The sequence below is a fragment of the Pollicipes pollicipes genome, unplaced genomic scaffold (assembly GCF_011947565.3).
Source record: "Pollicipes pollicipes isolate AB1234 unplaced genomic scaffold, Ppol_2.1 Scaffold_5724;HRSCAF=6776_pilon_pilon_pilon, whole genome shotgun sequence".
Taxonomy (NCBI): Eukaryota; Metazoa; Arthropoda; class Thecostraca; order Pollicipedomorpha; family Pollicipedidae; genus Pollicipes; species Pollicipes pollicipes.
The window spans coordinates 3,970,246-3,983,657 of record NW_023596746.1 but is presented as its reverse complement, the minus strand read 5'-3'; the positions used below and the strand labels follow the sequence as shown (position 1 = coordinate 3,983,657).

The 13,412-nt window shown below is 50.5% G+C and overlaps 1 protein-coding gene across 1 annotated transcript in view; it reads left to right on the top strand.

Annotated features, from left to right (window-relative positions):
• Positions 1-1,123: 1,123 nt before the first annotated feature.
• Positions 1,124-13,412, top strand: part of LOC119103512 (MFS-type transporter SLC18B1) — a 59,870-nt gene continuing 47,581 nt past the window's right edge. The window contains exons 1-8 of the mRNA XM_037227086.1: positions 1,124-1,201; positions 3,305-3,451; positions 4,363-4,458; positions 6,452-6,525; positions 7,152-7,299; positions 7,773-7,841; positions 11,495-11,612; positions 13,288-13,400. Coding sequence (XP_037082981.1) covers positions 1,163-1,201; positions 3,305-3,451; positions 4,363-4,458; positions 6,452-6,525; positions 7,152-7,299; positions 7,773-7,841; positions 11,495-11,612; positions 13,288-13,400 — 804 coding nt within the window. The 5' untranslated portion in view covers positions 1,124-1,162. The remainder of the gene's footprint in view (positions 1,202-3,304; positions 3,452-4,362; positions 4,459-6,451; positions 6,526-7,151; positions 7,300-7,772; positions 7,842-11,494; positions 11,613-13,287; positions 13,401-13,412) is intronic.

Here is a 13,412-nt window from a genome sequence, read left to right as displayed (position 1 = left end):
CTCACACTACGATTCAACGAACCACAATGTTGGCAATGGTGTTTTCTTCTCGGAACAAGGTGTTATAGGATTTCATACCATTTGTGACGAAGGCAGTTCTGCCATAAAGTCTATCGAACAGGTGCTTTGACTGGAAGTGGCTGATAAAAAAGATAAGAGAAGATAAAAAGATGAAAAGATGGGAGATAAAGGGTAAAATATGACAAGATTAAAGAGATTGATTTTATAAGAAGTGCCTGAGTTTTTGAGAGGAAGTTTGAAAAATTTGGCCCTGCGAATCACATAAACCCGGATCCATTTTTGTTCCAGGAAAGTTAAGCTATGCCGCAAGAGCGTATCTGCGTCTGCTGCCGTTTATATTCTTTATACCACTGTTTGAACTATTCGATATTCTTGCATTCATTACACTAACGCCTGGTGCAACGGCTTTGGACTTCCAAATTAATGCATTTTATCAAATTACTGGAATTTTGTTTAACTATAGCAGCTTGAAGTTACCTGAACCAGTGTGCAGCATCCGTATCCAATAAATTTGATTCAAATCTGGCTCGTTCTCGCCGTGGGCTTGCACGGCCCAGATATGCTGCCTGCCCAAGCCTGATCCTCGTATCTGCTACCGACACCGGCCGTGAGAGGCCCGGCGAACAGGCCTGCCTGGGTCTGGTAAGCCGGGCGAGTCGCGCGGGCCTCACCGAGACACCGGCCGTGAGGGGCCTGGCGAACAGGCCTGCCTGGGTCTGGTAAGCCGGGCGAGTCGCGCGGGCCTCACCGAGACATCGGCCGTGAGGGGCCTGGCGAACAGGCCTGCCTGGGTCTGGCAAACCGGGCGAGTCGCGCGGGCCTCACCGACATGCCTAGCCGGGGGAGATGAGTGAGCGTAAGCTCCAATGTGCCCGCTCCACACCCGACGTTAGCGCCCTGACCCTAGTCCCTCGTGCCCCTGACCGCACCCCTACGCGGGCGCACGTGCGGGACGCGCGATCGTTTGTTTTGAGGCAGGCGGGGGAGGCAGAGTCCACGGATAAGGGAGGCCGCGTGCGCGTCCGCGCACGTTCGCTTCGTGCTCTCACCCTGGCGGGGTGCTGTGGTGGACTGGAAAGGGCACGGCGCGTACGTCTCGTATTGGCAACATCACGGTCCGTGGACGCGCGAGGAGGCCGGGATGGGAACGTCCACGGCGGAGGACGCCTCTCGGGAGAAGGTGAGGAATACGGAGGTGACAGGCGCCGCATACTTCCAGGAGCCAATGATCTGTGCCGTACTGGCTGTCTCATGTCCCTCCACCCTTTAGCCCACCCCAGTATAGCAGGAAATAGCGCAGCGTGACGGGCTTCAAAGCCCACTGCGACTGTCACACCCGCGGCTGTCGAGCCCCGATACGGCAAGCTTGTTCACCGCTTTACTGTCGCGGCCACCTAAGGCATCTGGTGTGTCCCCTGTCGGCGTTTATGCCCTGAGGGCATGAAACCCTCTATTCCTTCTATTCTGGGCCGTCTATTCATCTTTCACTGGTTGATGGACCATTGGTCGCGCTGGGAGCTCCCCAAGTAATCACGAAGGTCTTGCTGACCGGTCACCCGCTGCGATCCCGTGGGTGTAGAGTGGGGGTTCCGCACCATTCAGGGCCGCGGAGGCGCGAGGTGCCGATCTCAGCTGACTGATCGGGCGAGGCGGCAGCACTGAGCACACCACTGACCACTGCCATCTTATTATTGGTCGGAGTTTATAGCGGTTGCAGTCACACAGTCAGATGCAGCTTCTTCAGCTGCATGGTTTTCAAGAAACATTGGGCTCAAAGGGCCATGCTTGAACTTAACGACAGCGTCAGTGTCAGAATCCCGACAAGGGCGATTCCGATCGATTGTTGCGCCGTTTGCAAGCCTGCATAATTTTAGTTGACAACTGTTTGCAAGGACTTTCAGCATGTATAGAGCTTCTGTCCGTCAGTAGCGTTCGTGCTTGCATCGCACGATTGACTAGTCGGCTATTGGCGGCACCTAATCGGGCGTTGCGTCTGCTCAGTGTAGCGAGCCTGGAACCAGCGCTCCCTGCTGACAACGACTGTCTGATCATGTCGCTGCCTACGATCTAGCGGTGCCAATTTTTACGAGCTACCCTATATACTTGCATAAAGCGGCAGCTACAACCAGTAAAGTATTTCAATGCCCTTGGCATTGTGACGATTTACTTTCGCCCTGATTTACCGTTTTTCATGATGGGAAGCGTTCGATGTGCCGTGGTCAAACTAAGAAGGATGGAGTCCTGTGGCCAATCCAGTAAATTGGTCTCAGCGAGATCTCGTGATTGGTAGCCAATGTCATGTTTCCAGGTCCATAGTTTGCCTTACAGGACAGTTCATATATAAATTTTCCCTGAAGTTGACCTTTTCAGCTTTGCATATCCATGTTCACGTAACGGTAAAGCTTAGCAGCGTAAAACTTACGCAAAAGTGCTTATTCCTTACTTCTGTGCACAATTATATATATATATATATATATATATATATATATATATATATATGTATGTATATCGTACAGACTGAGCACATGCACAACAGAGCGCAACGTAACGTAACGTAACGGTGCCGGCCACCGGCCGCCAGCGGCGGATCCGTCGGTTGCCGCCAGCCGCCCGCGCTGGCCGTGGATCTCCATGCAGTGCTGCTACAAAAAACCTTGTTGTTCAGAAGTTATTTTGATAAAGAAGCATTTTTCGTGTCAAAACGCAGGCAATGAATAACCCTTTCTGACAAATTTCGGCGCGACTGCACGTCCAGACAGACATCCTCGGAAACTTTTGGGGGGCACATCGTCCTCCCCGTTATCAAGGCGAGGCTTAATGCACGCAGCTGTGAAGTCATATGAAAGTCGATGATCCCATGTCAGGACATGAGTGGGTCAAAGGCAGTTGTGTGTGCTTCCCATGCGACATGCTTCAAAAAGTGAAAAGGGATGAGAAGACCAAATGTTTTCCACCTCAAGACTGGCTGTCGTTTTAAAGAGTACCGGTGCATTTAATGGTATTGGAGCCAGACGTCCAACATTATTTTCCAACTAGTAGCCATTCGTTGGCAAAGGCTCCTCTGCAGATGGCGCTGAAATTATCACGTTTCAAAATGATTCGCAAAGTAGACGGATTTTTACCATGCACGGCGCAGGTCGAGACTTTTAAGGATGTTGGCCTGAGGCGGAGCTATAGTCGGTCCCATGGGCGACGAGTCGAGCTGGCGCCACTTCCGGCGTGGAGCGGGGGCGAGCACCAGCCCGGCCCGGCACGTAACCCATACCGTGCCTGTTTGTTTCAGACGCCCACCCGAGCCGGCACCAGGTCACGCACAATGGCCGACAAGGGCTTCTCACGCCAGCAGTGGGTGACGCTCTTCATCTTCAGTCTGGCCGACTTCTGCTCGGCGGTCTGCGTCTCGCTGCAGGCGCCATTCTACCCACACGAGGTGATGTTACAGACGCGCATGCGCGAACCCAGCCGCAGCGACACACCGCTAAGCCGAAGGCTGTCGGCGGGCACGAAACGATACTCACCGTTGGGCTTCATTAAGCCATGTGAAACGTATTCGTGCCGTTACAATAATAATTGTTAAACTAATGACTTATTTGCCATTTTGAAATTTATATTTTCGTACATTAGCCGGATAATGTTTCGCAATGTGCTTACCGACCTAGCACTGCATGGTAAAATACTCTGAATGAAAAGAGATTATCTGCGCCATTGCGCATGCGCGTCCCGGAAAAAGCGAAAGTTGTAATTAAAAAAGAAAGCAGGAGAGAAAGAGAAAGAGAGAGAGAGAGAGGGGAAGACAGAGAGAGGAAAGAGAGAGAAGGACAGAGAGAAAGAGGGGGAGAAAGAGAGAAAGAAAGAGAGAGAGAGAGAAAAAAAGAGAGAGAGAGAGAGAGAGAGAGAGAGAGAGAGAGAGAGAGAGAGAGAGAGAGAAAAAAAAATTTATTTCAAACGGCCAGCGCCAACCTATTCTGAAATCGAATGTCCGTTCCTGGTTGGTGGATGCAGGGTGTCAACAAGGCTCTGCTTACCGATGGTTCTGAACTCACATGCTCGCTTTTCAAACCATTTGCGAATTTTTTTTATTTCCAAATGAATTCAGTTAAAAACTTCAATAAATCGCGGTACGTTTCCTTAAGGTAGCCATGTTATGATACACCCGCTACTCGCTAGTCGCTACTGACTCTGCATCAATATATATATATATATATATATATATATATATATATATATATATTGTGATGAACGGAGAGCCATTTAGCACGTTCTTAGAGCACATTCTCGGCGTGAAATTAGTTCTGCAAGCGTATCTTATGTTTTCAATTGACATAATGCTCTTTTTTACAGGCGGAGAAAAAAGGCGCCACCGCAACACAATATGGATTCGTGTTCGGCATATTTGAGCTCACAGTATTTCTAGTCAGCCCATTGTACGGAAAATATGTAAGTATATTGAAACCGAATGCATTTGACGATCTGGTTTCACTGATTTCCAGAAAGGCACAATCGATTCATAAATGCTATGCAAGTATCTTACCAATCCAATGATGTCGCACGCACTGCCTCAGAAATTTACACGACCCGTGCCCCGAAAATCAGTGAAGTTGTACCGTTGCGGTTGCATGGAGACGCCTTTCAATGGGCCGATGGCATTCGTCATTCAAGGAACAACGAAGGTGCTATCCTTCCCGTCCGAGACTTCCAACGGGCTTTTGTCAATACATCCACTATCTCGCCGCAGCAATCACGTTCTTATGTTTGTCTCCTATTATTTGCGGGACTGGTTTGTAACGTACTAGACATTCTAACCACAAGTTCTTTGCGGAAATTGAGGATGCGTTCTGAAGCACCGACAGCTTCAATTTTTCTCAACGTTATTCCATATTGCTAAACAACCACTAGAATTGCTATACCTCAAACCGCGATGCGCACTTCTCATGACATCTTCATTTAGCGTCGCTCGTTTGCAGTTGGCTGCCGGCGGGCTCTAACCAGAGTGTGACGTCGGGGAGCGTGTTGGGCCCGTGTTCGGGCCCGTGCCCCCCCCCCCCCCCTCCAGCGCGTATCCCCGCTACTCAGCACACTTCCGTAGATCATTGGCTCGTTCCTCCACACTGCACCCCTGCAAATCAAGGACCGCATCACTCACACTGCCCAACGCTTCTGCGCCGCACAGAACAAGTGTGATGCTTTGTTGTTCTCGTGGTCCGGTGTGCTTTTCCTATGCGGGATTTCCGCACAACCGCCTGTCCTGTTGCACTACGGTGTACATCAACTTGCGCCACTGCGTGCTCGGTCTACGCTGCTCCTGAGCTAGTTATCTCATAGCTCTCCTCGCCACACGTGCCATTATATCTAGATATCTAAAATATCTGATATAAAACGCCTTCTCACCTTGCTCTCCTGTGATGACCCGTGAACGTAGTCATGTGGTTTCATCAGGGGTACTGAAGGTGGCGATAACATTGGCTACAATAATCTGGCTGGGATGTCAATCACGTTTGATGTGAAGCGATAAAATCATCGCACATTGTTGATCGTCCATCGACACGTTTTGCTCCCATATGGTCATTAACGTCAAAAAGCTGGTAGGCTGGCAGTCGCGACGGCGCCGGCAGCCTGTGTGCACAGTGCGCTTAAATCAAACGCTTATCGGGACCTCCACACATAATTAGTGCGGTATTGATCACGGCACTTACATGCGGGTAAAATCAAAGTAGGCTGCACGGCGTGAGCGACGCTAGTCGACCTAAGGCATCATGAGTCATGTTTGTTCTAGTGCCTCGCAGCCAATGACGTCCAATCAATTTGAAAAAAACCTTCTGGACGAGAATAGCAGACAGGGCTTTGATGAAAGTGTGAGAGTATCATCCCACGAGGCCCGTTGCATCACGGTAGCATACGTATGAGGTACACCTCTGCCCTCCGCCTCATTGCCAGTCAATGCTATCACCCCACACACTTGTCCTCAAGACCTGGCAACGCACGATGCCCTTGGATGCATGCATAGCATGTATCTTGAAAACGATTTTGTTCCCTCACCCGTTTCTTGGGACGTTGCTATGCTCCTGCTCGGTAGCAGTGTCTTGACACCATGTATACCTGTATGCTCTTTCTCAACGCTCTATCAGCGGCCACTTGATGACAACACCACGAGGGCATCTAAATTAGCTCAGGGGTGGATCGGTACACTTTTATTTTTGCATTTTTTCATGAATATTTTTGATCAAACGCATTTTGAAACGATGGCGCTTTCGTTTCAACATGTTCTAATCTGTCTGGTTATTTTCTTCCCTGCTGTACATCTGGGTCACAAAGCGATAACATTACTACTGCGTTACAACATTCTGACCATTATAGAAACGTCCCTGTCACCTTTGTATCCCTCTTAATGCCATCAAGTTTGTGTTTGCGCAACTTGTTCTCTTGTCCGCAGTTGAACAGGATAGGACCGAAGTTTGTGTTCAACGCCGGCATATTCACAACGGCTTCCTGTTCTATATTGTTCGGGTGAGTCTGTATGTATACGGATTGATGCATTGTGCAATGCTTGACGCAAGCAAGCAAGGTCTTGCGCTTCTGATTTTTCGCCATGGTAAGTTTAGGGGATGCGGCCATGACGTTTGCGCGTCTTGCAGTATTCGCTTGGACGCTCATGCGTTGTCTTCATCGGTGCGCTCCTATGCAACGTAATTGAATCCGACCTAAAGCCTTGATCAAATGCATGCCATTTTCTTTTAAAATGTCTTGGTAGTGTGTGAACCTTTTATCCGTGACTACAACCATCTGAAATGTATTTGTGAGAAATCAACGCAACGCAACTATGACTCCAGGCATCAATGATCAGCGTTGTTCGGCGCAAATTTGGACGACGTTATGCTTTGCGCCAAGCTTTGGATTTAGCATGTGCAGATGATTCACGGTTTCATCTGTTGATAAATTGCCTTCAAACGTGCGCAGTGCCAGAGTGTGACCCGAGGTCTGTTCCCTGACCTTTGGGTGCTTGGGCTCAATAGGAAGGTTTTGTTGCACTGAGGAAAAGCAGACTGGGCCCACAAATATAAATTTTGTAAGCTAACCTAGCACGGTGTTTTTCATTATGACATGCTCGTAACATGCAAACATTATGTTTTCAGGTTTTTAGATAAAGTTTATGACACGGAACTTTTCATAGGATTGAGTTTTGCCATACGGATAGTAGAAGCTATGGGAAATGCTGGTTTTCTCACAGCAAGTTTTGCAATCATCGCCAAAGAATTCCCCGACAACGTAGCAACCACATTCGTGAGTAATAGCTTTGCTATAAACCGCCGTCGAGTATTGCACACACTCACTTTCTTCGAACTATTTAGGGTGGAGTGCTGTTAAAATATTGCTTATAAATGCATGCACGTGTTAACGACGTTTTCAAAGGAGTACCGATGCCCTGATGTGTGCACAATTGAGTGCTATCTATGAGCGGCATTGTGCACTCAGCGCATAGGATGTCCTGTAGGTTTTTTCACGGCTCATTGCTGTGCATGCATAACACCTAAATCGCGCCTATGACAATATAGTCAACACGGCGCGGCTGCCAAGCCCGTGGACTCCATGCCTGGTAAATATTCACGTCGCCCATTCTCGGTACATCGATAAATTACCCAATGATTTTATTTATATCAAATGTATGGTAGCTATATTGAAGATACAGCTTCCCGGTGTTTTCCCTGACAACGTAAGTTCCGACGCATCTAACTGTATCATTCATGTCCTCGCAGGCTTCGCTAGAAACGTTCTTCGGGATCGGCCTAATCGTTGGGCCAACGGTCGGAGGCGCTCTATATCAGGTGAGTTTGCGCCGCCCGTAACGCCACCACTTCAAGAGTTCCCCCAAAACCTCCACCGCGGTCGGGCCGACGGTCGGAGGCGCTCTGTATCAGGTGAGTTTGCCCTGCCCGTGACGCCACCACTCCAAGAGTTCCCCCAAAACCTCCACCGCGGCCGGGCCGACGGTCGGAGGCGCTCTATATCAGGTGAGTTTGCCCTGCCCGTGACGCCACCGCTTAAGAGTTTCCCCAAAACCTCCACCGCGGTCGAACCATCGGTCGGGGGCGCTCTTTATCAGGTGAGTTTGCCCTGTCCCTATCGCCACCACTCTAGGCGTTCCCTCAGCACCGCAGCGCGCAGTGCTGCAACGCGATTTTCCGCCTTTTTCCGATGGCGCAATCGCTGTGTGCCGCAGTGCAGGCGTACACTGCGGGACAGTATGCCCGGTTTGATTCCGGCGGCGGCTGCTCCGCGCCCGACGGTGTGGAGAGAGCTCCTGCAGCAGGGCTGGGCCGCAGGCAGGGCTTTCCATCAGGTGTGCGTACCGAGAAAAGTTGCGCAAGAGCCTGTATGAAGTTATGTCATGTATGCACGCGATACAGCATCTTTAAGTTTGTGTATGCATACCATACATCTACATGCAGCACGGAGAACGCCAGCTTTACGCGTACCGCAGTTCTCCGGTGCCTTAAGCGCTTCTTCTTTATGGATGCCAATCGTCTAGCTTTCGTCCATATCACTCATCATCACCCAACAATGAGAGACTGTTTTGACAACTGACGTGAGCGCGGAAGATGGGCGCATCACCCACCTGGCGCGTGTCAACGATGCTCGGTTGGCGCGCTACATGCGCATCATCAGCGCTCGACTGCTCTCGGCGCTCACTAGGAGACAGCTGCCTGTAGGAATACCGCTTGGACGGAGCGCGGAGACGTGCCGGACATGCTGACGAGCGGGAGCGTCTTGGGTCTCAAGTTCCTTTGGTGGACATGGATGTGACATCTGCTACATCCTTCACACAAACGTGTACACAAATGCTGATTGCTCACTCTCAGGACGTCTAGAAAACGTATCACAAACTAAGCACATTCGTGGATTCTAAAAATACCTCCGTATCAAAACGTGCATCATGCGCACGGCTGGATATTGCACGGCATTCAAGTCGGTGGACGGTCCATCGCCACAAAGTCCGAGCGTTCGGCTGCAGCCCAGGCAATAACTAAATCGTGCTTGAGACAACATTCGCGTACAAATTGCCTAAGTCGTTTTTTAGGTTTTAAAGCAACTAGATGCAGGCGCCCTATAGGAAAGGCAAAACATGATAAGAGCAACAACACGGTAGACATGTATGGACGTAATAGAGCGGCCATAGATGGAGCTCCATAAACTTAACCGCGGGGAATGTGTGTGGAGAGGGGCAAGGAGCACATTGCCAACGTAGCACGGTTTTACTGTTTTTAGAGCTTGCTGGCGACTTTCTGAGGATTTGGGCCTGACATTGGCTATTGGGGTAGGGAAACATGGGAGCATGGGCGTGGCCACCAATGGGGTCGGCACAGTCCAGGCCCCAGTGGCTTCAGCGCAGATTGTCAGTTGTTTGATTTCACCCATGCAGAAACAAATCAAAGCAGGCTCAGACCGAAGGAACTATGAACGTGCAACTCACACTCCGGCATATGGAAGCTTCACCAAAAAGAGTGCCAAAAGGCTCCATGACCCACAGCTCCACAGCCAGCTGAGAAACATGGGTGCAGGAAACGACCGCTAGTGCCATTGGTCGTAAGCTTAAAGATACACCAATTTAAAAAGAGAGATGAAAACGATCATTACAAAGCTACCACGTTAGGCTGCGATGTCTAGTGTAACCAGACCAATCACCACATCAGTCGAACAGACGTGAGGAGAGGGGATAGTTGCATCACGGCCACAGACCACAATTTACCACGAGCTAAGTTCTCCAAATTTAATCTGCCTAGAATCTTGTGCTAATCTCAACAAGGGAATGAATGGTAGAGTGCTAGTACTGGAAACGACCAGTTGACATCGTTTTCGCAACATAACCCTAGCTCACTAGACTCCCATCCCATCCGTTCATTAACGCATACGTTTACGCAGCGAGCGCCTCCTCCCCAGCCCTCCGCACCAGACTCCGGTCCCTCCTGACCTCTATTGTTGCCGTAGACCTGCGTGCATGAACCCAAGCTCAGTTCTTGTAATCTGACTCTGGCCCCGTAGTTCTGCTCACGCCTCTCAATTTCATGCATGTGACGCCGCACGCTTCGGCTCCTCGCCCCCCCCCCCTCCCGGGCCTCTCTCGCACCCAGGACCTGTTACCCGCCCCCCTCCCCCGCCCGCTGCAGCGCCGCCGGTAGCACGCGCCATTCCCGCTCCGTGGGCGTGCGCGGCGCCGGCCTGACCACGCACACCTCTGGGGGCCGGGCGATCCGTGACGAACCGCGTCGGCGGGTTTCGGACAGCCCCGGCACCCCGCAGCCTCAGGGCCCCTGGAGTGCGAGGTCTCCTTGCCTCGGGGATCCACTAAGATTCCGTGAGCCTACTCAGAGCCGACAAATCCTGTCGGGCCTCCTCAGAACTCCTGAATCCAGGCTGGAGCCTCTTCGGCAGCCCATGGTCACCGTACCGCACAGCTGCATGGTGTCCCTGCGCCGTTTCTAGCTGACGCTGCTGCGTTTCAAGCGGCGCCTCGTTGTTTATTTTTCAGGATCGTCGTTTGCTGTCTAGCTTCCCGTGCATTTGAATATTTGCCCGGGGCTTTTCACGCCCATTCATTGCTGCCATAGGTTTAGTGTTCATAAGTTCGTACTAGATTTGGGGCTGACGGGGTACCGTTCAGAGCGGTAAGCCACGCTAGCCACAGCGACAGCTTGTCCATCAGGCCGGGCATCGCAGGAACTGCGCAGCTGAACAAAGTTGCATGCATGAGGAGAGTGTACTGTAGGTATTTGAATTGGTTTGCTCCTCGGAAGGGTTTTCTCCACTGATGTCAAGTGATCCTCTGATGTATACACAAATATATATATATATATATATATATATATATATATATATATATATATATATATATATACATATATATATATATATATATATATATATATATATATATATATATATATATATATATATATATATATATATGAATATATACATATATAGAAGCGGCACCAAATTTTCAGTCATCCATAACCGATCTAGGATGACATCATAATCATCATGTGCCCCCCCCCCCCCAGACTAGTGTTAGGCAATTTAATCCATTGGCTGGTGCGGCGCCGTGCTTTGTGCAGAAACCAGATGGCTGAATGTTTGGAATGACAAGGCAGTGTCGCAGTGTCGTCGCCTCTTTTTTCGTCATGACAGGGCTGGTCAGTATTTTCCCACGCATCAATATGTCGCCAACAAAGACTTGGCACAACGACAAGACTGTTTTGCGCCGGCTAAAACCCTGCCGATATGACATACGTGTCGATTCGACCCGCCTCACAGTCCTAAAAGCAGGGCAATCTGCCTGCAACTGGAGCGCGTACGCGCTCGCCCCAGTTTCAGCAAAGCTGAACATGCTTTAGAGTGCTCGCTGCTGACTGCGCACAGCCGGCTGCTAACTGGGACTGCGCAGAGCCGGCCGCTAACTGGGACGCTGCCCGCTTTGCAGGTCGGTGGATACACTCTGCCTTTCGTCAGCCTCGGCGGCGTGCTGTTCTTCACGGCCATTCTGACGTTCATCGTCCTACCGAAGCACGACGACCACTCGTGCAAGGACGGCAAGGGCGGTGAGCGCGCTGCCAGAGCCGTGCTCGGCGCGCCCAGGGTGGCGCGAGGACGCCAGCCTCAGGCTCAGTGCGAGTTTGTACCCAGGCACATTGTGCGCTGGCGTTGGGGGATCTCGAGACGGTTCATAACAAGGGGTCTCAAACAGCTGTAACTAAGTGTGCGTTTACTGAGATGACGGAGTTGCTGGTCTTGAGTTCAGTAGATTTGGGTGGCGTGGTGTCGTTGATTTGGGTCGTCACATAAATATGATATGCGTAGGCTTAGGTATATCCACATGCCAATGAGTTACATGTCCGCTGCTCCCTTTCAGTTTGTATCCACCTTTCGTACTGGTCTGAACGGATCCCAAACGATGCGCAAAGAAAGTTATGAGCACTGCGTATGATTACATGATAATTGATTTATGGGTTGTACATGGATACACTTAAAGTATCCACTTATCACCAGCTATATCGTCTACTGGTTCATTTAAGTATGCATATATCTTCCCCACTGTGTGCTTGTATCCCAGTCTAGGGCGACGACCCCCAACCACCAACTGGAGCCTTTAATCAACTGCGCCCCAGTTAAAAAAAGGAACATGCGGGCCCAGTCATGCACATCAAGTGCGCATGTGGTTTTACCGTGCGTAACGTAGCAGAAAATAAGCGAAAGGGACGAATTTGGGAGGTCGAGGGCAAGAGGCCCTGGACTGGCCAAGAGGACGCGGGGTCTCTGGTGCGCCTCTGGTCCCTACTCGCGTGGATTTATCGCATAAGCCGATCCATATTGTGCGCGCCCCCGTTCAGGCACGAAGTGATCTACAAAATAACATTTCTTTAGAATTTAACACCAATGTAACTTTATCACCGTGTTTTCAAAGAGCGACGTGTGTCCGGCTCTGGAAGGCACCGCTTCCAGAACCAGCGGTGCTCTGGAAAGCACCGCTCGGTATTCCCGTGAACGTTGTCTACCGGAGCGTTGATGGCTGACAGGAGCGTCGGAAGCGTCGGAATGCGTGACATGTTAAGCCCCGAGACGAGGCAGAACACCGCTCCCCAATCATCGTCCCGAAACATGGGCACTAATGGCACGCGTCGTGGCGTCTCGCCGAACCTCGCCGACAGCCAGCTGGTCTCTGTTTTATGTCCTGCCGCCTTTGGACCACTTGTATGCTAACATGCTAGTGTTAAAGACGCCCACATGGCCGTATAATGGTGAAAAGTGTGAGGAAGTAGCCGCACTGTCCCTGTTTGGCGGGCCAGCGCAAGATCTTGGGTGGTGTTGAACGGAAAGAGAATATCGAAACACAGTTTTCCCCCACCAGACATCCAAGCTGGTATTATCTGGAAGTAGTTTATGTCAAGCCTGTTGTTTGGGAAATTCCGAAATCGCACGGAATGCAGCCTTTTTGCAGGCGCCACCAGTTGCAACACATCATAAAGGTATCAGAGTTCCTTCATGGTTCAGTTTACAAACTTACTCCATCAAGTATGAGCAAAGGATTTCGTCAGTTTCCTTTCAGCCTGGCCTTAGCTTTCCCTAAATGTTCGTCAGCGAGGGTGCGGTCGGCGATGGGCGGGGGCGAAAGGAAGGCGAGGAAAACCAGCTTTGTTCTAAACAAATGGGCTGTGACTGACATTTGGTGATGAGCCCCTCGCCGAATAAAGCGAACCATGCGGTTGTTTGTTACAGGCGGAGTACGCAAGGCGCTGCGAGTGCCTGGCATTGCTGTGGCGGCATTCTCCATCGTGTCAGCTTCTTCCAGCATCGGATTTATACAGGCCCTAATGGAGCCTCATCTGCGACAGTAGTCTCTC